The sequence below is a fragment of the Sylvia atricapilla genome, chromosome 8 (assembly GCF_009819655.1).
Source record: "Sylvia atricapilla isolate bSylAtr1 chromosome 8, bSylAtr1.pri, whole genome shotgun sequence".
NCBI lineage: Eukaryota > Metazoa > Chordata > Aves > Passeriformes > Sylviidae > Sylvia > Sylvia atricapilla.
In genome coordinates this window covers 34,683,486-34,704,789 of record NC_089147.1, presented here as the reverse complement: position 1 = coordinate 34,704,789, position 21,304 = coordinate 34,683,486, and the positions used below count along the sequence as shown (strand labels likewise).

The following is a 21,304-nucleotide window of genomic DNA, read 5'->3' as shown; positions in this document are numbered from 1 at the left end:
ACAGAAGGATCAAGTTCAAATTGGTGAATTTTAAAAGGTGAGAACATTCTTAAGTTAACCCTTTCAGATTTATTTGGGATAGTCCTGAAATACATGCAGTAAACTATATTAATGTTGCTTCCCATTGCAACATTATTCCCTGAGAGAAGCTTAATTATCATCTAATAGTTGCTTATTGATACCATTAAATGAAGTCATAATGTGGTGCAACATCAAGAGATTACATAACTGCTTTGAACACTTGCTAAACCTGTGTGCTGTAGTCTCTTTCATGTTGCCTACAAATCTCCCATACACCAGAAAAAAAATCTCTGTAGGGAGTATGCTTATGAAGTATAAAAGACACTTTAAGTATCTTTTTGAAGTTACCTAAGATGCAACTAGTCTGGGGAATCTCTAGGGAGAAAGTTGGACACAAGTGTTCCGACATCAGAGGTTGTGAGAAATGGTTGCAATGTTAAGATACAGCAGCATTCTCCAAAGATAACTGTAAATTCAGGAATTAAAACACTTTCATACACTGTTAAAATTTATTTTGAAAAACTAATTTTGAAAATATAGCACAGTTCCACCAAGTAGGTATGTTTTTCACATTCAATACCAGACTCAAGTATTTAGGAGACATTTTTTATGGTCTCCTCCTTCAGGCCTCAACATGCCAGGTTCTGCTTTATCCTGCATAACAACTGCTTAACTTATCAAGGCGCTCCTCAAATATATGCCCTGGTAGTAGAATTAAGATGTAAAACTCTTAACTTAGTAATCCCTAACAGTATTCACATGAGAAGGAACTAGCTTATTTGCTCACATAGCAAAACAATATAAAGAAAGGCACTTTAGTTTTCTTGATACAGTAGATTTCTCTCTAGTGCAAGAACTTTAAAATGTAAAAATCACTGTGATATCGGCTAGCTTTCCTTTATGTGAAACTAGAGATCAGATGAAAAAGAGTATTTGTTGTCTCTTAATTAAGAATGACAGTGTTGTGCATTTTCTTCCCTCTCCTATTAGGGCAAACACAAATCATTCCAGAAACATGTATTCTTCCTGGTTGCAACATACACAAATCACACAGAGACATTCATTCAAAAATTTTAATAAAATATATCCAGATACATTTCACCCTCTGTCCAGAGCTACACTGTAAATTTCAAATACATATTTTTAAGAAACTGGGGGGGGAACTGAGCCACAGAAGTTGGTATTGAATATATAACTGAAAATCCAGTTAGTTAAATTTGTCAAAATTAAGCCAGTCTTACCATCCACCACTTAACACAACCATTGCCAATTCTTAGAAGACACTAAAATATTTACAATAAATAAATCACTTACATGAAGTGTTTTACAGTTTCCTGAATCAAGTGAGTAAAATCAAGAGTACCAACGCAAAATCACGTATAAAATTCCTTCCAGAAAAGGAATTATAGGAGGAGGGAAACATGCAATAGTCTGTCGCATACCATAACTTCAGAAACAGTACATACACACACCTACAGATGCCAATACGATCTTCAATTTTCTTTTCTGTGTGAGGTTGGATGTGGTCCATATGCCTAAACGAGTAAACGCAGCAGCATGCAGTCTTCTTTGTCACCACGGTTTAAGATAGGGAAAAACCTGTTTACACCAGCTAGTACTGACAAGTACATAACATACTCAGCCTCGAATAAACCAAATCAAGAACATTCAGCTCCACAGAAAAGCTTTCTAAGATTAGGCTCCTACTACCTACCACAAGGACATCTTTTCTGGCACTCATCCCTGTAAAATTCCACCCTGCTTTTATTTCTGTAGCACAGCATTTATTAGAATAGAATGTATGCCAAGAAACTGTTTTCCAAATTGCAAGATTTCTAATACTGCTAAATACACCTTGCTGATTTTTAACTGCAATGGCTGAAGAGACTTTCCTGTGCAGCAGTCTGAAGACAAAGGCATTGTTCTTGCATACAGAAAACCTGTACAGAACAAGAATAAAAGGCTGCCCAAAGTGTGGTCTGCCAAGCTCAGCTTCTGCAGACCTGCCAAGGATCTGAATGCCAATATCACTGCATTATGTTCAAATCAGTTTATTCAATTTAATTTTTAAAAAACAACAGATGCCTAATTTCTAGCTTAAAAAGCAGCATAATCAGCAGCACATAACTCCTGGAATGCTGAAAAGCTAAATAACTAACAGCTTGGAACCCATATAAAACATGGGTGTCATCTCCAAAACTGTGTCATTCCTAAAATTCACCTAATGAAGCCTAAAAGATCAAGTGCAAAAAAAGTGTTTAGAGCTAGCTAATGTTTATTTTGATGTGTCACCTGGTTTTGACTCCAGGGAATTAACCACATTTTGGCAAATAAGGATCTCAGACAACAGCAGGTGCACAGTAACAGAAAGGTGGTGTTTTTTTTTAACTTCAAGTGATTTAATCAATATCATTTGAGGATTGACAGTGTAGTTTTACAGAAAAATCTTCTGAAAGAAAGAATCAGTTGAGGTGCAAGAATTGTTTCATAAGTTCGTATGTGGTAAAAGCCACGGCCTGGGAAGGAATACAACGAATGTAATTCAAGGATAAACCACGGTACAGTCCTCTTCGTATTCCATGTTGTTGATACACATATTTCAGTGTCTGCACCATTGTACTGGAAAAATAAGAACTCAAATCATTAGTGGAAACACATTCAGTATCAAAATCTTTTTCTTTAAATGCAAAATACTTTTTACTTGGGTTTTAAGAGACCCATGGAGAAAAGCCCATGGGTCTCTTAAAAACCAGGAAAGCTCACATGGCAAAGCCACATGACTAAAAAGGCAACCTGAGCTCCTGCAAGAAATTTGGGCCCGAGGGCTGGGAATTGGAAAGAGGACAGTGCAGTCCCAGCTAAACAAGTGTCAGTCTGAAAGCACTTGCCTTACAATAGATATTAAGGTATTTTACACCAGAACAACTCCACACATTCTCTTGCCTATCTGGCAGGAAGGAGTTGAGAAGCATCAATTCTTTTTACAATTAATAATCTGAGTATATAATATTTGACCTTATTAAAAGCAGAAATTGTTCTGTATATGCAGAGAGAACTTTCCTCACATACTTGTATTGAAACTAAGCAAACAGATGTGAAATGGAAAGAACTTCAGGTGCTTGTTATTTCCATGTTATTGAAGACAGTGCTCTTGGAGAGCATCTTCCATATGTTCCAAAGCTTCGAGACTTCCTGCTTGCTTTATGCTCTCATCCTCTAAAGATATTCCTCTGTCTCTCCTTCAAGGCACAGCTCTCTATATGGTCACAATAAAATTGTTAAATTGGGAAGCCTCATGTCTGTAAAAGTAGTCCTCACAAATGCACAAAGTGAAACCCTGAGAACAATGAACACATTTTTATTTTAAAATTATCAGGAGTGGAAAATATCCAAGGGTTAAGGAAAAAAAAAAAGAAAGCTGGTAAAGAAAACTGAGCAGAACCTTCACAGTTAAACAACACTGAGGTTGTTTATCAGAGGTCACTCAGGCTGCTCTTGCTAGGGCCCAACTTTCCAGGCAGGAGGTTCACAGTGAATTGCACTGGATTCAGGCATACACAATTCCACCAGATTGAAACTAACCGAAAGAAAACTGTCCCAGAATTGAACTTGATTGAGACAATTTGAAATTCAGTAAGTTTTTCAAAATGAGAGCTGACTTAATACTATTATGATTTTTAAGTTATTATGGTGCTTCCATTCTACTGGAGAAACCTCCACAATGTGTGGGGTGTAGGAGATTACTGTAAGTACCAGAAAGCTGAAATAAAATTTTATTACACAAAATTATGGAACTGATCCTGCACCATTAAAATATACTCTGAAGCTATCTCATTTCAGTAGAAGCATTCCATTTCTCACAGAATTTGCTAATATTAAAAGTAGCACAAGCTGCATTAAAATACAAAAAAATTGTTTTACTAATACACATACAGAATTAATAACAAAGATGCTATTGTTATTTCAGGTATTTTTTTAATTCCAGATTGATAATGGTAGTTCTTGTCTGTGGGGAAACTTCTTTGTTAACAGAATGAAGAAATTACCAACATAGTAGTTCAGGGGATGGGAGTGGTTGTTTTCTTATTTTTGAAGTTTAAAATTAAGAACTACACTTAGCTCAGACATCCAGGCACTTAGTAGAGATGAAAAGGAAATACTTACAGGCACTTTTCAGAGTCTGGGAGAACTGCTCCTAACTGCATTCGCCTACGAGTTACATCCAGGGGATACCTACAGAGAAGACACTGAAACTGCAATCCAAGCAGATGTGTGACAACTATTTGAATATTGTTTAAACAAGAATACAAAGAAGTCCACATGCAACCTCCAAGCTGCCTTTTAAGTGAGTCAGGAACCCAGCTTAGATTCTCAACACAGCTGAAAGCTCTTCAAAAAGGGAGACTCCCCTTACACAACCAAAACCAGCAAACCAGAGCTCTTAATATACTCCATTCAGCACTAATAAGGAAGACACATGAAGATCAGATGAGAGTATAAAACAGTCTGTAAAATGCTGAAGAGAGAAGACACCAGCATTGAAAATAAAATTAAAGATTAATAGGCAATTATATTTGCAATGCAGTGATTTAGTGAAAAATCCATGCCGTGTGAGTCCATTAAATTAACTTATATTATGGACAATATAAAACAGAACAAGGACAGGGTGAAAAAGGAAAAAGCAAGCAAAGTAATAAAAATGCCAAATACAATATCTAAGACTTGTTTGGTTTTGGTTGGGTTTTTTTCAGTCCTATGCCTTCACAGGTTACATAAATTTGCAAGTAAACCAGAATAATAAAGTTCTGCAGATTATGTTCAGGGTTAGAAAGTGGATTTTACCAGATTTGCCTGAATTTGTTTAATTGACTCACTCTTAAAAGACCCTGAAGATTAGATAGATATTTAGTAAGTGAAACAATAGGAAATACCTGAGTTTCAGTATTTGTTTAATTTTAAAACCTTACTAATAATTAGATGAAATTGTGTCAGATAAAACGTTCTTTAGAATGAACAGCTATAGAGAGGAAAACCAGCCCCATACCCAAACTTACGATATGGTCTGAGCTATTGCTCCAGCTATGCCACCACACAGTAGATTCACATGTGTTTTCAAAACTAAGACATCGGGGTTATCTAATGAAGGCCGTCCAAGCAAGTTAGGAGCTCGAGCAAGTCCAATGCTCTTTAAGGTACCGAAGGTAAAAAACGAAAAACCTAAAAGGAAATTTAGTTTTATGTATTTTCATAAAAAAGCAAACTATTTGTTGATGGATCATCATAAACAGAAAGCTGCATTTACAAAATGAAACTGTTTTCCAGTTCTTTTGGAAGATTTTCTTAAGGAGAAAGACAGATAAACAACATTTTGAGCTTTTACAGTAACTTCTGTCCAAATTAATTTGTTTATAAGTAATGCTACAAGACTGCTTTAAATGAGCTAGACTGCGAGTTTAAAGTTACTGGACTGCTGTCAATAATCTTTCCTTCCTCCAGTCTTTCTAACTGAGGGACATCTGTCAGCTTCTAAAAACGAGTGTAGTTTAGCCGGGCTGTTCTGCTGCCCTGTTCCACATTACCGCCGCTCAGTATTTGCGGCAGTGTTTATGGAAAAGCCACCAGGAGATGGAGCCAACACTGAGGCTCTGAGGCTCCACTTACAGAGCGCCGCTCCCGAGGATCTCTCTGCCTGTTTGAGAGAAACAGCCTCCATGTTTTCTTGTGGGAAAACTGTGAAGTACAAGACAACCACTAGTTTACCTTTCTCACTCTCAACTCCAAATTGCAGAAAAGCTAGGCCTTGACTATTGAAGACACTTCTTAAGGAGCATCATTGAAGATGATTAGGACAGGAGCTAATTAACTAGGTGTGCAAATATATTAAACCAATTTAATTTAGTAGTGCACAGAATGGCCACGTTCTGGCTTTAACTTACCTGCATATGGTGCCATTCCCACCACAGTTGGCATCAGCCCTCTGTAGAACCCACGAAAACCACCTTCCTTTGAAAGAAAAACACAGCAGCATTTGTGGCAAGAAATACAAGTGCCTTGAGTTACCTGACTGTTCATACGGACTCTCATGACAGCAATCTGACTAGCACCATCTACCACCAAGGAGCTTATGTCATGTTCTGCTTCCTGTGCCTGAGGAATTGAAGGGACAACTGCCTGGCTCCATAGGAGACATAAGTGAAAATGAAGGAGAAAAATCTACACCAAACATCATAACTGGAACTTATTGGAATTTATGCATTATACAAAGCCCTCCTCCCCAGATCTTTTTGGTAACAAACATTACTTTCCTTGAAAAGCAGCTTCTCTGCTGTTTCTGACCTCCCACTTACATGAGCCTTTGCTACAGCTTAACAGCCTAAGTCAAAAGCAGCATCCAAATAACTTTTTACATTAAAAAATTCAAAGTGCACAAAATGAAGTCATGTTATTTTGCACTAAGCCACTACGTTCAATTCAGTGCAATATTATTTAAAGAACATATTTTGCTTTGACAGAACTGAAGATTAAAAGAAAAAATACCTTTGTGTAAATCATCTTGAATGCATGGATAATCCCCATGTACTTGTGTTCCCCTTTTACTTGGAACGCCAGGCGAACTCTAACCATATCAAGAGGGTAAGTACAAATCACTGCTGTAATACCTTTATTAAAAACAAAAACAAAACAAGCAAACAAAACTCACCTACACCTTATCTGATTCTAGGATTATTTTGAAAAGTAGAATTTCCTTTTCTGGCAGTGAATACAATAGCATATACAAACTATTTTGTTAAAGAAACATTTAAAGTCACTTATAATCAGAGAACAGGAACACTAACTCCAGCAACACACAAAGGATTTAGGCTTGTACTTGGTGTTCACTGAAGCAGCATAGCTAGAGGCCTAGATTTTTCAAGATTTATGGGTCTGACTATATTCACCTGAGCAATCTTATTGAAATTCATAGCTCCTAAGAGTCAGGCTAGTCAAGTACATTAGCTTTACTGGATTGCAACCATGCAACCTAAGCCTATCATATTAAAAAAAAAAATTCAAACCACCAAATGTACACGTTTTATTCCAAAAAAGTTCTGTCAGAATTTGGTGTAATTACTGAGATAGATACATGTATCTATCTACTGTATTTGAAAATACAAGACATATTCTAATGACACACTAAATATATCCTAATTACATCTAAAATACAGCCAGGCTCATACTGATGAGAAGTACTTAACTGTGTTGCATTACTGCATTTTAATAGTTCATGTTAAATCGGGACTTTTATTTTCAAACTTGGCAGAAAAGCCTTCTGGACTTAGGATGCAAAATAAAAGGGAAAAAAAATCAAATCCAACAAATGGAAATACAACTCTAGTACAGAAAACAACAATTCTAACAGTTACCATAGTTACCATTGAGGTAAACCACTCAATGGCTGACAAATTCTTTGGAGGGAATAGTTAAAACTGTTGACTAACAAGTGTCCTTTTCTGATGGTGCACCACAGAAAAACCCCCACCAACCCCCCCCCAAAACAACAAAACAAACAAACAAAAACCTCAACAAACAAACAAATCCACCAAAAAACTGGGGAAAGAAGAAAAAGTAAAAACCTTCATAATTGGCACTGTCTTCTAGCAACTGCTCTGATTTAGCCAAATGTAACTTTTTACAATTGGTCCTATAGAAAATAAACACACTTTTTATGCCAGCAGGAAATTGTCACTTCCTCTTAAGTTTTAATAGTCTCTTAATGACATCTCTTTTTGTAGCTGTATCATCTTGCCTCCATTCCACAAGGCTAAGAGCAATCCATAACAGGGAAGAAAAAAAAAAAATCAAACACAAACCAACAACAAAATCCAAACACAACTCCTGCAAACAAACTCTTCATAACATTTATGTCTGGAGTTAAAAAACAAAAAAACACTGCTCTGATAAGCTGAATGACTTGAAAGGTATCAGGATTAGATGGTGAGGGAAAAAAAAAGCCAGTAAGTGAGCTATCTAAAAACCGGACCGGACATGGGTCAACTCTCAACTGAGTGCCAAGTTTTTGGGATTCTGGATCATCCCACCAATAATCCGTTTTAGAAGACAAAACCACCTCTTTTGGAGATTTTGGACAAGTCCTCTGAACAAAAAGCAGACATCTGTAGTTTATTTCTGAAGCTGACTCACTCACAGGATTCAACAGCTGGAAGCTGCAAAACACTACAGCAGCTTCAAGACTGTTGCCACTGACTTACATGAAATGAAATCCCTCAGCCTAGAGCCTTTTTCTAATGGATTCTCTGAGATTTCCAGAAATATCATAAAATAGATTAATTTAAGCAGTTAAAAAAATTTAAGAGGTGGGGGAAAGCACTTCTACAGAGCTTAAGAGTGCACAGGAAACATCCCACTTCAGAAAACAGACTTCACCCACTCCTCTCTTTCCAATCATGCACTGATATCTATCCAGGAACTTCCTCTCAACAAAGGCTGGCAACAGACCAATCAGGAGCCTGGTGAATGGCACTATTTAACGAACACAGCCTGAAAACAGTACAACTAAAAAAAAAAAAAATAGAAGAAACTGAAAGAAACTATATGTAGTAAGGATTTAAATAGAAACTTCTTCATACTTTCTTAAAATCCTCTAGCAATAAATTTCTAGGAAAAAAAAAAAGGAAATAAGTAAAAAGGAGATTTGGGACATCAGCCACAATATACGCTGTTTTGCAGTAACTAGGAGAGGCATGCTACTGCTTTACTGTTCATGTAAGGAAAATGTACACACAAGGGATCAAGATTTCTTTTGGGGCTCAGCAGAGACACTATCCTTTCCAAGAGGAATGGCAGCCAGTTGTGGGATACAAAGTCATCGTGGTGAAGTCTACAAAATGACTCATCTCACCTCTGCTCCCCAACTACTATGTTATGAGAAGTCGTACCACAGCACCTTAAGGCTCAGTCCCAGGCTTGAAAAAGTAAAGTCTATCCCCACTAATAATAGCTAAGCCAAAAAAATCTCTCCTTGGGTAGGTTAAACAGGACAGATTCAAAAGTGTATCAACAGGTCAGAGATACATACAGCAATTGCCACTGTATGATCTGACAGAATCATAGTAGGGGAATGTAGATGCTCCCTTGAAAGAGCCACTTCCTCAAAACCAGTAGAGTTTTTCACTGCCAATGCTGACTCAGAAGCCAAGGAAAGACTGTTCTTCACTTCCCATTTTGTCCTCAAGCACCTTTGACCACTCTTGGGGACAAGATACTGGATTACACAGACTAAAGACAGTGACAGTGAAGCACATTAGACTGTCTGGGATTTGCTTCCCAGGCTCTGGGACTTGACAATGAGATGAGCTCTACATGGATTCATGTGTCTCCCAAGTTCCCTACTATTCTTCTGTTCTTACTAATTTTCTTTCTTTGGAAATAAAAAAAACTGCCTGGAGCAAGAAAAAAACACAGGTCAAATACATTTACATTGGAAACACAACTGGTATGCAAGTATTTATGATCTATCATGCTCTTTGTACTTTATCAGTAGCTCCAGACATCAAATCAAGCCAGGAGATTCAGAGGAATAAAGCTCAAAAAGTGATAAGCACAAGACACAGACTTGTCTGCAGAGGATTTGCCCCTTAGCTAATATAAAGATTAATTTATCCAAGTATCATCTTCTGAACAAAACAAAGCTTCAGAAACTACATACAGAGAAATTGCTAATGACAAAAAAACCCCCATTGATCACACAGGTTAAAGAATGCCTAATTTATCACACCTAGTATTTCTTTATGTCCAATATGTAATTCTGTTTCCCTCCACAGCGCATCAGAAGAACTAGACCAGATTTTTTTTTAAATGCTGACTGAAGCAGGTAATTGTTAATTACATACTATATAAAATGGGGACAGTCAATATAGATAGTTGTAGCTAGTCCTAGATAGTACTAGGTCAGTACTATCTTCAATCAATTTTAGTAAAAGTAAAAAGCTATAAACAAAAACATACTTTCTGTATTAGTTTAATGGGACTTGAGTTTATTCTAGATAACATCTAGTCTTTTTTTGCTTTGTTATTTTAAAGTTAATCAATTGCAAGAGAGGAAATACACATATTTGTGTTTTAATTTAGATTTTTCTATCAGAAAACTTCAAAAATTAATTTGTAAAATCATCCTGTGATGTTATATTTAATGTTACTTGTTCATTTTTGTTGTTATTTATAATTTTCTTTCCTAAACCCCACCAACTTCTATGATTTCTCTTCTGTCCAGCTCTGTCTTTCCTTAAAAGAAGCTATACACAGCTTATCTGTTAATGAAGTGTTACGGCTGAAATTTGAATCACACAAGACTCAGGAAATTCAGAGTTAGAGTTTCCACAGTAACTTTAACTTGGTCTCCTTAAATAGATGCATTACAATAGGCTTTTCTCTCCCTCTACTACCCCCATCCTCACTACCTTGTTTTCTCCTGTGGATATGCTTTTGATCCCGTTTATCACTTACAGAAGACATTTAAATGTTTCCCACCACTTTGAAGCTGATTCAGGTCTGTTGACTAGCAGTCCTGTTGGAAACACTGCCATAAACAAGATTTAAGTACAGTGGGTACAGAGAAGTGAAAGCAGACAGCTGTCTGGCTAGATGGTGGAGAGGGGACAAAAAGTTAAACACAGGTTATCTATTCTCAGCTTCTTAATACTTTGTCCCATGAAACTGTGAAGAGCCCTCTGCACCAACACTGGGGTTCATGTAGATCATCTCCTTTAGTGTTTAGGTATGGGAGAAACAGAAAAATATCCTTTATTGGAGCCAGCACAGGAGGGAAAGCAAGAAATGTTACCAACTGTTTTCAAGTCTTTTTTGTTTGCAACCTAGAAACCTCCTCTACCAGATTTCAAACTCTGCCCTTCTTAGTGCCTCCTTCCTCACCTATATCTCCTTGATATACTTATGATAAACCCTCTGCCTCTTATTATCTAAAGAATATCCCAAGAAGCAGTTAATGCCACCTAGTAAACACTCACATGTGATACTATATATATATACACACACACACACTTGACTGCTGTGTTCATTTCACCCCCAAGTCAAGCTGAGTTCCTCACTTTTGGAGTTCTAAAAATGAAACTATTTCATATTGTACTTCAACACACCACATAAAGTAGATTGTGGTTGCCAGATAGCTCTGTACATTGATTTATTTCTGTTATTCTAACCACACAAATCAGATTTAACCAGTAAGGTGCTTACAACAGTGCCAGATGCTGTTAATTTATTTATGGGAAGAATTCCACCCCATCCAACACTGACAGATGAAGCTGATAATTCAGTGTTTTCACAGTGCCTCCTAAGTCATGTTCCCAGTCTCTGACAAAACTCCTGGAAAATCTAATAATAATAATCTTTTGGGGATAAAAGTGAATTGCGAAATGTTCCTTAGAACAGTTAAAGCCATGGGAAAGGAAAAAAAAGAAAAAACCCATCTATGGATAATGGGGTTTTTTTGACTTTTCCAATAGAAAGCAAACCAAGTTCTGGAACATATAGCAAACAGGTTAGTTTTTAGGACTCTTCTCATTGTTTAATTTCATTCTCTTTCCTCTTCCCCTGATGCCACACAAAGCCAGAATATTTTTATGAGATCTTCCTAGTCTAACTGAAGGTAGTATTAAAAAAATTGCTTTTTTTCCAAAATAAGCTAAATATTAATAACCATAACTATTTAAGGACTGTCACTAGACAGTACAAAGCCTATTTTACAAATTCAAAGCACATGAAGAATTGCTTGAATTGAAACTCAGTCCAGTGTTACTTACCTTCCCCTATTTTTTCTTAGCTAATTCCGACTCAATGACTAGTAAGAGGAAAATATGTACCCATACTATACACTGGCAGTTCACTGATGGGGTTTTATGCTGCTATTGCACTAATTAATAAATGAGAATTTAACATTCACAAATATGATCTAAAAAGCATCATGACAATCCTGGACTGGACATGGAAAAGCACAGGCATTTCTGGCAAATCCAAAGAAACAACTCATTTAAAAAGCTGCAGTTCTCTCTGTTTCTGTGGGCTTATACTCAACCTAAAAGCAGTGGAAGAGGGGCTGATGAGCTGTTTCTACCAGAACTTGCAGCTTTATACTTCACATTGATGACACCGGTTGTTACACTTTCTAAACACCATAATAAAAGACTATAAAAAAACTGTGCTTCACAACATAGCACAGAATTCACTGCTTGCACAAATATTTTTTTAAAGAATACTCTTAGACAAAGAGATTTCAATTAAGCAAGCACATTAAATTAACCATTTACGAGTATATTTGCTTAATACAAATTTACAGGAGTTTGACCCAACATCACATCAAATCATCCTCTGAACGCATATTAACTTCTCAGCAAAAGGCATGCCTGAAATTCAAGTACAAAACTATACCTGCCAGGGATCCAGCCATTAAGCGATGCACATGCCCAGAAATCCCAAGCTGTTTCTTTATTACCTACACAATATGGAACATTTACAGTAGTCAAATATCAGAAAATACAGGGAAATACAGCACAAAGTTTATTAGCACTTTAGTGCAAACTCGATAGCAGTTTCCAAAAAGTTTATAATGCTACAAATTCAATCCAGAACATTTAATTACTGTTAGAATTTTTTAACTGCTGCTGTACGCAGTTTCTTATTAAAAACATGAAAGCGCTAAAATTCTAACAAAGCAAAACAGTGAGTTGAAAGTATTTGTGCTGTTCACTTCAGAAACTAGATTTAATTATCATTAATGTGTGTTAAACAAGGCAAACTGAATATGTAGTGAGCAAAAAGACACTGAACAAAGTTGAAAAGTAAGAAGAGTCAATTTTTCTTACATGCACATCATGTGAAACACTCCCATAAAGATTTTAACTGGATTAAAAGAAAAAAAAAAAAAAAAAAAAAAAGAAAAGAAAAAAAAGGAGAAACAAAAAGGAAGAGAAAAAGGACAACATTTCAGAGCAAGAAGTTGCTAAGTAATTACGGCCTGGAAGGAAGTTAGAAATTAGTTTCCAGGCTTTATCAAATAACTGAGACTTTCACTTTCTGCCATAAAGATCATTGTATCTTCCTCCTTCAAGATATTTTTTTCTTCTACATAGCCATGCAAAATATTGTGAAGGTTTCTGGTCAATTAATAGGTAAAAGAAAGTGTTATGATGTTAACTGCATTCTTGAAATTGCAGATTCATAAATCATTTTAATTATAAAGCATGGCATGCAGTCTTTTATTCCACATGACATAAAACATGCACAGATCAACAGCATTCATGATTACAGCACCAAAAAAATAACCTACAAAACCCATCACAGTAACTTCTTTGTATCAGTCTTCTGGAATTTACTCTTAGGGAAGGGAATCACAATTTCAATCCCATTGTCCTCAGTAAATATTGTACCATTTACTTGGCTGGGTACTAAATCTGACCTTTTAAACATGAAATTTCTCCTCGTTATTAGCAAAATGGTATTTTTTACCACTAACAGCAATGCTTAAGAACACATTCGTGCTAACAACTGACCTCCATGAGAATTTGCAAAGATTTATTATGAAAGGGCAAATGCAGGAAAACAGAAATGAATCCACAAATCTTGCAGAACCCTGAGATTACCATTTTTATCTTCAAGGTCATTTTTACCTACAGCCTGACATAATAATTTGTCAGGTAAAATATAACAATCATATCCAGACAGAATTTCAAGTTTAAGTCATTTTATCCATGAAGTACTAAGTATCCCAACATAAAAACATAAAAGTTGTTTCATGCTACATTTTTTTTCCTACATTATTTACAAAGAGCTACCTCACGGGAATACAAATAGCAGTAGACTTTAAATTACCTTTTGTTTCCATAAAAGAAATTTATTTCTTTTCATGAAAGCAAAAGAGAATTATCTCAACACTACAAACATTTAGAAATCGGTGTGAATTTCTTTTCCTTAAGCAACATTGCAAAAGTTCCCCTGTTACCCTGGTATTTTAGTGAGTAAATTCTGATAAATTAAGCAACCTTAGAAAAGATGGGTAGCTAATTAATAAGACACAGAAGTTTCAGTGTTAGTTTCACTCACTCAAGCAGTGTGTATTGCAGGCAGAACAAAAAAAAGGAAAACAATAAATTCAGCTACCTTTTTATATTGGTCAAACGCCATAAACTGAATAGCTCCATATGGAAAGATTCTAATCATCATTGCCCCATTTCCTTTATACAGCCCAAGGTAACCTTCCTTTTTGGGGACAGCACACAATGTAGAAAATACTCCTGCAGCAATACAAAAAAAAAAGGTAAAAAATCAACGAAATGCTACTGTAAAGAAATCAAGCATATAAAGCTAAGGCTGCATTATGTTGCTCATATAACTGTGGAAAATCCACTTTCACTGCCCACGCACTGCAGGAAAGGAGAGCCTTAAGGTTAAGGTTTATCAGTTTTCTCGTCTCATATTCAGTGAACTTCTGCACTCTGGTCCCAGCACTAGTCTGGACTGTGAACAATGCCACTGCAGATGCCACTACCCACCCACAGCAGCCTAACATCAGCAACACAAAGGGAGGGAACTGGCTGACTTACCATTCAGTCAATTCTAAATAAATAAATAAAACTTTAAAATCTAAAACCATGGCAAAACAATCTGATATTGCTACATGCTAAATTACACATGAAATGCCATCACTGAGGAAATCAAGTAAACACATTGAGGACTCTCATTACTTACAACTTGAACTCTCACACTCTATCTCAGAGTTACTGCAACAAGAAGCAAACCTACTTCCTTTTAATCAGTGGGAAAAAATGCAAGATTACACGAAGTTTGGGCAAAACCTACAGTTTTACTATAAACATTAGCTATACAAAGTTGCTGTCAATTAACTTTTTAGTTTAATTCTTTAAAAGAACCAACTGTGATAATCAAACAGTTTTAATTCATATGCAACTACTAAATCAAAGCAAAAAAATGAAAAAGACATCTTGCTTCCAGGCAGGAAGAAAAGAGTGGTTGACCCACTTTCATTTGAAGTTTAAACAAAATAAGTATCTATTAGCTTCTGGGATTAAGATATGAACAGATTAGTGCACCTTGTTACTATATCATTGTATAAGAATATATTATTACATATTTAAGAGTAAATGTGCTTTTAAGATCTCATGCTTATTACATGCCTCTGAACTTATGCCAAAACTTGAATTTCTCTCTATGCTGCAACGATGAGTTACTGTTTCTATTTCCTAGAACACACAAGATCCACATGGCACAAGCTCCACAACGCAAGAGTATGAAAACACAGTGAGGACTTTGATGAACTGACCCATTGTGTCTCCACACTTACAGGTACCTCATTCACATAATTCTCCTTTTTTTTGCCTACATGTAACATGGACATGCATTCAAGTCAGACACAGTTCAAATAATCAGCAACATATCTGACTCCCAAAATATGGAAGCACATCAGATTTTACTTACCAACCATGGCACAGTACAAACCAAATTAAAAATGACAATTCAAAACCTCAGTCAAACCAATTATTTCACCCTTCAATTCTTAGACTTGACTGTATACTTGTATCTGTGTTACTAAAACACATTCGTTTGGTTTCCCTTTTGTCACAGTGAATATATATCCACTGAATTTTATGGTTTAGTGGTGATTTATTTTCTAACTTTTAAAAAAAAAACATTATCTTTAGTGTCTAAGTTAATAACAAGTTTAGTTATATGCAAAATTAGCCAACTCACAATATTTTTCTCCCTGACAATTGCAACACTTAAATTTTGGAGCAAAATATATGACATATCTCAGTAACATCTGACACAAATGGCTCAGATACTCTGCACAAGAGGGCACTGTTACAGCTTACAGAGAACAGTTCTGGACACGTGGGTCTGCTCTCTCACCGTGATGCAACACAGATGCCAAACAGAGACCACCTGCACCTCACACCAGGCACAAACCCTCTGCTCTCTCCAGTTCCTACCAGCCATGCCTCTGTCTGAAAAGCCGGGATCCCCATGGCCCCTGGGAACTGGCAACCACTGCAGTACAGTTTTTACTGAAATGATCCAAGCTTTGAAGCTGTCATGACCAATCTCCTGCTGGTTTCTGTAAGCAGAAGATCAAGCCCAGCTCTTACACGCCTTATTGAGGATTATTCTGACATCTCAATCTCCAACACATCGATTGATACCACAACTTACACAGGGCTTTGTTTTTCTTTGCAAACAGTAACAAAGCATGGCACAGAGCCTGACCAAACAGATACAACCTTCTCTCTGATGAGCACCTTTTTTATCAGCCTCATCACTGAGTAAATTAATACACCCAAACCACACACACTACATTTAAAAGCAAAAATTAGACACGTTGCAGCCATCTTACCTAGATGTCTGTAATGGTGGTTATGAGCTTGCAGCAAAATCTTTACTCGATCCAGTGGTGCAGTAGTTGTTTTGGCACAACATCCTGCAACACCTTTTCAAGAGAGAAACAAAAGTGACAGGATGAAAAAAGTTCTTTAGGTTAGCAGTTAATTAAGGGATTTTTCTAATGTAGTTAACTCAGTCAGGAACTGGAAAAAGCCCCAATGACAAGCAAACAGCTTCTATTAGATGTTACAAAGCCCTTGAAGCCTCACCAAGACATTTATGCTACTGTTTCCTGTTTACAAAAACCCAGGCCACTGTCTGTCTCACTGCTAAGGTCATTGCAGAAGGAACTTTACTGAAGGTTACTCAAGAGTTTTCCATCCTGTTTCCTCCTTCCCTGTTTCCTGCAGAAGGGGAAGGAGGAAAACCCTTGCTGATCTTCCCGAGTGGGGCTACGTCTGTGCTACTTCGTGCTACTTCAGAGAATGAGATCCAAGAGAGTGCAGCATAATGTTTAAATAAACACAACATTCTCCTAGCCCCAACAAATCAGACAGCTGAGACAACACCTTACAGAAAGAGGCTTTTTCTCTAGGAGGTTACTAATTGGCGTTGTGCTTGCCAGGCTGTCCTCGCCTCTTTACACCACCTCATCATCTCAACAGCTTGAGGACGAGGGATACCCGCCCTCCCCGAGTACCCTAACGAGGATTTGGGCTCCGGGAACATTTAACTGGCGGCTGACCGAGGCTCCTCGCTGGTTCTAACACACGTGCGAGTCACTGGTGTGCACCTCGCCGCTCGCGTTAGTCTATTAGAGGGAGAAGGAAAAGCGAGCTCTCCGCTTCCCCAGGCGACGAGAGGCCGGCGGCAAGTTTCACCGGGGACGCCGACACCAAAGGTCCGCCTGTCGCCGCCGTCCGCCCGGGCACCCACCTCCGGCGATGAAGGAGCGCAGCCAGTAGAAGTCTCGGCGCGCCGCGGCCGGGGGCAGCGCGGCGCCGGGCCCCGCCGCGGCCGGGGAAGCCATGGGCCGGGCCGGGCCGTGCCGTGCCGGCGGCTCCCGCAGCGGCGAGCGGCGGCGCACGGGGCAGCGCGCTGCCCCCGCCGCGCCGCAGGGGCGGAGCTCGGGCCGGCCCCGCCGAGCCGCGGCCGGGCCACGCCGCGGCGCCTGCGGATCGCGTCAGCGCCCGGGCCGCCTCTCCGCGGCCTCCCCTCGGCAAGGCCGGCCCGCCCCCGCCGGAGCCGCCGCGGGGCCGCTTCTCACCCTCTGCATCTTCCGGGCACGATGCGGCGTGGAGCGCGTTTGTTAGTGCCCCGGGGATCTCTTGCTGCGCCTTAAAAATTGCCATATCGCGCGCTTCGTCTACAAATACGTGTATTTAGACCTATGGGCGCACATAACCAAAGCCTAAAGAGCTTTAATTAGACTATACTGTAAAATTCATGGATTTCTTTTTAGCCATTTAAATAGCTACTTAAATTCCCTGCTAGAACATAAATTCTTTTGTCTACAATTATGGTTTCATACCCAGAAAAAAATATTTAGTGCGATTATTTATATACAAGTTTCAAAATGCATCAGAAGGGGAAACATTAAAAAAAAAATCAGCGGTTTTAGAATCAGAAAGGTCAAACACAGTATCATTCTGCAACTGTCAGCATTTTTGACAATTTTTTAGATTTTCTGCAATGTCTCTGTTGAATAGGTGTAGAAGGCTCTCCAGGAGGCTTTTACCCTTTTGTCTCCAGCTCTTGAAGAAAAAAAAACCACAGGCGCATCCTCTGAATGCGGTGCACAGAGCAGGGAGAGAGCACACACACCTGATGCCTGGTGGACAGCTGGAGGGAAAGCTCATGCTGTCAGCTTTACTCTAAGTTTTCTGCAGTTATTCACCTATTCCTTATAGACTTGTGCCCTATGTACTTCGCCTGGATTTCAAGTGTTTCACATACCATATGCCTTTTAAAAGTTCGTCTGCTAAACAAAGGAACCAGTCAAACAGATTTCAGTGCTTGCATAAGTAAAAGGAGTGACTTTCCAAGAAAATTGCCAGAATATTTGCTTCCTGCTTGTGTCAGATTACCTTCAAGAGATATTACTTCTTTTTCCCCTTTAACATATTATATTCCTTAAGATTAAGCATGTGTCAAAATCAAGAAAACTTCATTTTTCTCCATTTGATCATGGCATCATTATATAATTGGAAATGGCTATTAAATATTCGTTTTCCCCATAATTTAAAAAAGAAAATACATTTCTTCTACAAAACATGAAATAGGCCCTTAGAGCAGAAACCCTCAAGCCTTTTTTACCTTTTGCAATATGCCTGCAAATTAATACTTTTTTGTTGAAGTCACTATAGAAAGGCATGTTTCTGAGTACTGAATCAGGTTTTTAAGTCAATGTTGATGCACATTGCTCCACCCAATTTGTATTCTTTTGGGTTTGTGAGCAGGAAAAGCTTCCTCCCCACCACAGCAATCATACTGTGTTAACAGCCCCACTAGAGGACCGAAATTTAACTGATTTCACACAGAAAAGCATTGCAACCGCACTAACAGCTGAAAGTCATCAAGTTTCTAGAGTTTCAGCACAGACTGGAAAAATCAATAATCACATAGATGGGCTGTTACTTCTCTAGCTACAGGCAGGATATTTCTAGAAAAGATAATTTGTCAACCCTCATAATTTAGGAAGGGCACCCCGTGTGTGCATACTGTATTTCCATGTGTTTAGGAAAGCAGTAAAAAAATCTCATTGCAAAACTGAACAGAACATCTGCAGGACATACTAACACACAAAGGAACTCAGCAATGAGCTCTACGTACCTAGCTTTATTGGGTTTTTTAAAATACTTACTATAAAGTGTCTCAAGGTCTGTTTTCTTCATTAACCCCGTAGTAGTTTTTGCACCTTTAAGTCTTAACATTCTCCCAGTTGTTGCTTCATCTTTTTACCTTGAAATGCTTACACCTTTACAGAATTTCTCTGGTGACATCTCTTCTATGACCCATTCTTAAAAGTCACCAGCAATTTTAATATCATTCAGGTACATTCATGTGTGACACTATGGCATTCTCCCCCAGTAAATCGACAAGCAGCAGGGGAAGACATTAAAATGATAATACTCAGGAGCAGAGCTGCAAATTAGAAGGAAAAAAAACAAGCATGTAGGTAGTTTCAGCAATTGTAATTTGTTCTTGAATTTTTTGTTGTTAAAGATGCTTGGCTTTTTAAACATGCTAATTAAAGAGATTGTTAAGGGTCTAGTTAGGTGAGCTCTCCTCATAGTAGTAGTTGTTGAAAAGACTATTTTCAGTGCTCTTAAAATACCAGTGTATACCAAGCCTTGCTGTGGGATAGCTATACAACTTACTATCAGGTGTCATGCCTCTGGGCTGTAAGCTTTTTCAGTCTTTAGGCTTGCTTCTGGTTTTTACTAATCAGTAATCTGACATAATATTTATCTAGCTGCATGTTCATTTCCCCAAACCCTATCTACAGACATCAGAAGTATATAACTTCCCCCACATGAGAATCATTCTTCTTCTGCCACAAAAGTCACAGTTTGCAGATTACAACTACTCTAACAAACCTCAGTTCCTTGGCACTGTACTGTCTTAAACTTGCTTTACCTCTGTCAGCAAGCAGACAGAAGTGCTTCTTCCTGAGGTGCACTGAGCAGGAGCCAGATATGACCACAGCACAGGCAGTGCCTTCACTGACAGGGCACAGTCCTGCAGCAGCACAGGCAGAGCCAGGTGCTGAAACAGGCTCCAGCCTCAGCTACAGGGAGAGCACAAAACACCTCTATGGTGCATCCAGAGAGGCAAGAAATGAACAGAAGACCAGAAACAAAGCTAGGGACAAGCCTGAGGGCTATCTGGAAACCGCAGTCAGACAACAGATAAAACCAGAACCAACACCCAAAACAAACACACCTACACCAAAACTTAGGTAGGAAGCAGCTACCTGGCCAGACCTGAGCTCAAATAGAGCTCCTGGGCCCACAAATCAGGTGTGTAGGTGGAGGCCCCAGGTGAGGCTCATCAGGGCTATTAAGCCTTGGTGACACCCTCAGGACCCCAACAGGCCCTGTCAGTGAGATCTTTAATCAACAGAAATATTTTACTCATCAGAGTTACTGAGTCTGCAAATACAGTGGGTGCCAAATTTCTCTGGCTAAGCAGGTCCCTTCCTTCCTTTCAGGTGTCAGGAATAGGTGTGTCCTATGTGACCACTGTATCACATGGCTTACTGCAAAAGTGCAGTAGACTTAAAGCATCCAAAGCTCTTGGGTCTGTACGTGCAGACAACTACCCATGTCTTGCCAGATGTAGTGTTTACCAGCAAGGCACTACACAATCATTCTGCTGTCATGCCTTTTATTATTCATGCAAAATCATGCAGTGAATTAAGGGCCAAGATTTCCAATGAAAATAGAAACTGGCAGCAAATTGCTGTCCACTGCAGGTCAGGAACATCTGTCAGGAAATACTTAGCATAAATGCAGTAGGCCTGTATAATGGGTATCAGAAGATGAAATCATAGTCCCTTCTGGCCTTATTCACATAAAATGGTGTTTATGCTTAAAGTATCTGTGTTCAGTGTGCCTACAAACATTAACATGTTTTCAGTGCCAGTCAGGGCCAAGAAAGACTAAATGAGGAAGTGATTGTCAAAACCACAATGAGAATTCAGGAGTTTCTGCATTAAACTCATGTTATTCAAGATTTTACTCTTTCAGACAGTGCCAACTAACAATGCTGTGGGTTTATCTGATCATCTATGTTACAAATCCAAAGGCATTTAGCCTGTGTTCAGCTGGATTCACAGGCACAGCACCACACACCAATGTGGCATACAGGTTCCTAG

At 38.4% G+C, this 21,304-nt stretch overlaps 1 protein-coding gene across 6 annotated transcripts; it reads right to left on the bottom strand.

Moving 5' to 3' along the window:
- Window positions 1–1,080: 1,080 nt before the first annotated feature.
- On the bottom strand, window positions 1,081–20,350 carry SLC25A16 (solute carrier family 25 member 16). Of its 6 annotated transcripts, XR_010744152.1 has the most exons (10): window positions 17,362–17,517; window positions 16,439–16,531; window positions 14,191–14,324; window positions 12,463–12,526; window positions 6,559–6,680; window positions 5,958–6,024; window positions 5,076–5,238; window positions 4,186–4,254; window positions 3,091–3,277; window positions 2,454–2,640 (listed from the first exon to the last, which is right to left on the bottom strand). XR_010744152.1 is itself a non-coding variant. In XM_066324395.1 (9 exons), the coding sequence occupies exons 3-9, from the start codon at window positions 14,251–14,253 to the stop codon at window positions 2,484–2,486; spliced, it is 705 nt and encodes a 234-aa protein (XP_066180492.1). In that variant the 5' UTR covers window positions 14,254–14,324; window positions 16,439–16,531; window positions 20,065–20,350; the 3' UTR covers window positions 1,081–2,483. The 6 variants fall into 6 exon arrangements, 5 of the variants coding, with proteins under 5 accessions (XP_066180492.1, XP_066180489.1, XP_066180493.1 ...); XM_066324395.1 differs by lacking the exons at window positions 3,091–3,277; window positions 17,362–17,517 and adding an exon at window positions 20,065–20,350 and having other exon boundaries at window positions 1,081–2,640; XM_066324392.1 differs by lacking the exon at window positions 3,091–3,277 and having other exon boundaries at window positions 1,081–2,640.
- Between the last annotated feature and the right edge of the window lie 954 nt (window positions 20,351–21,304).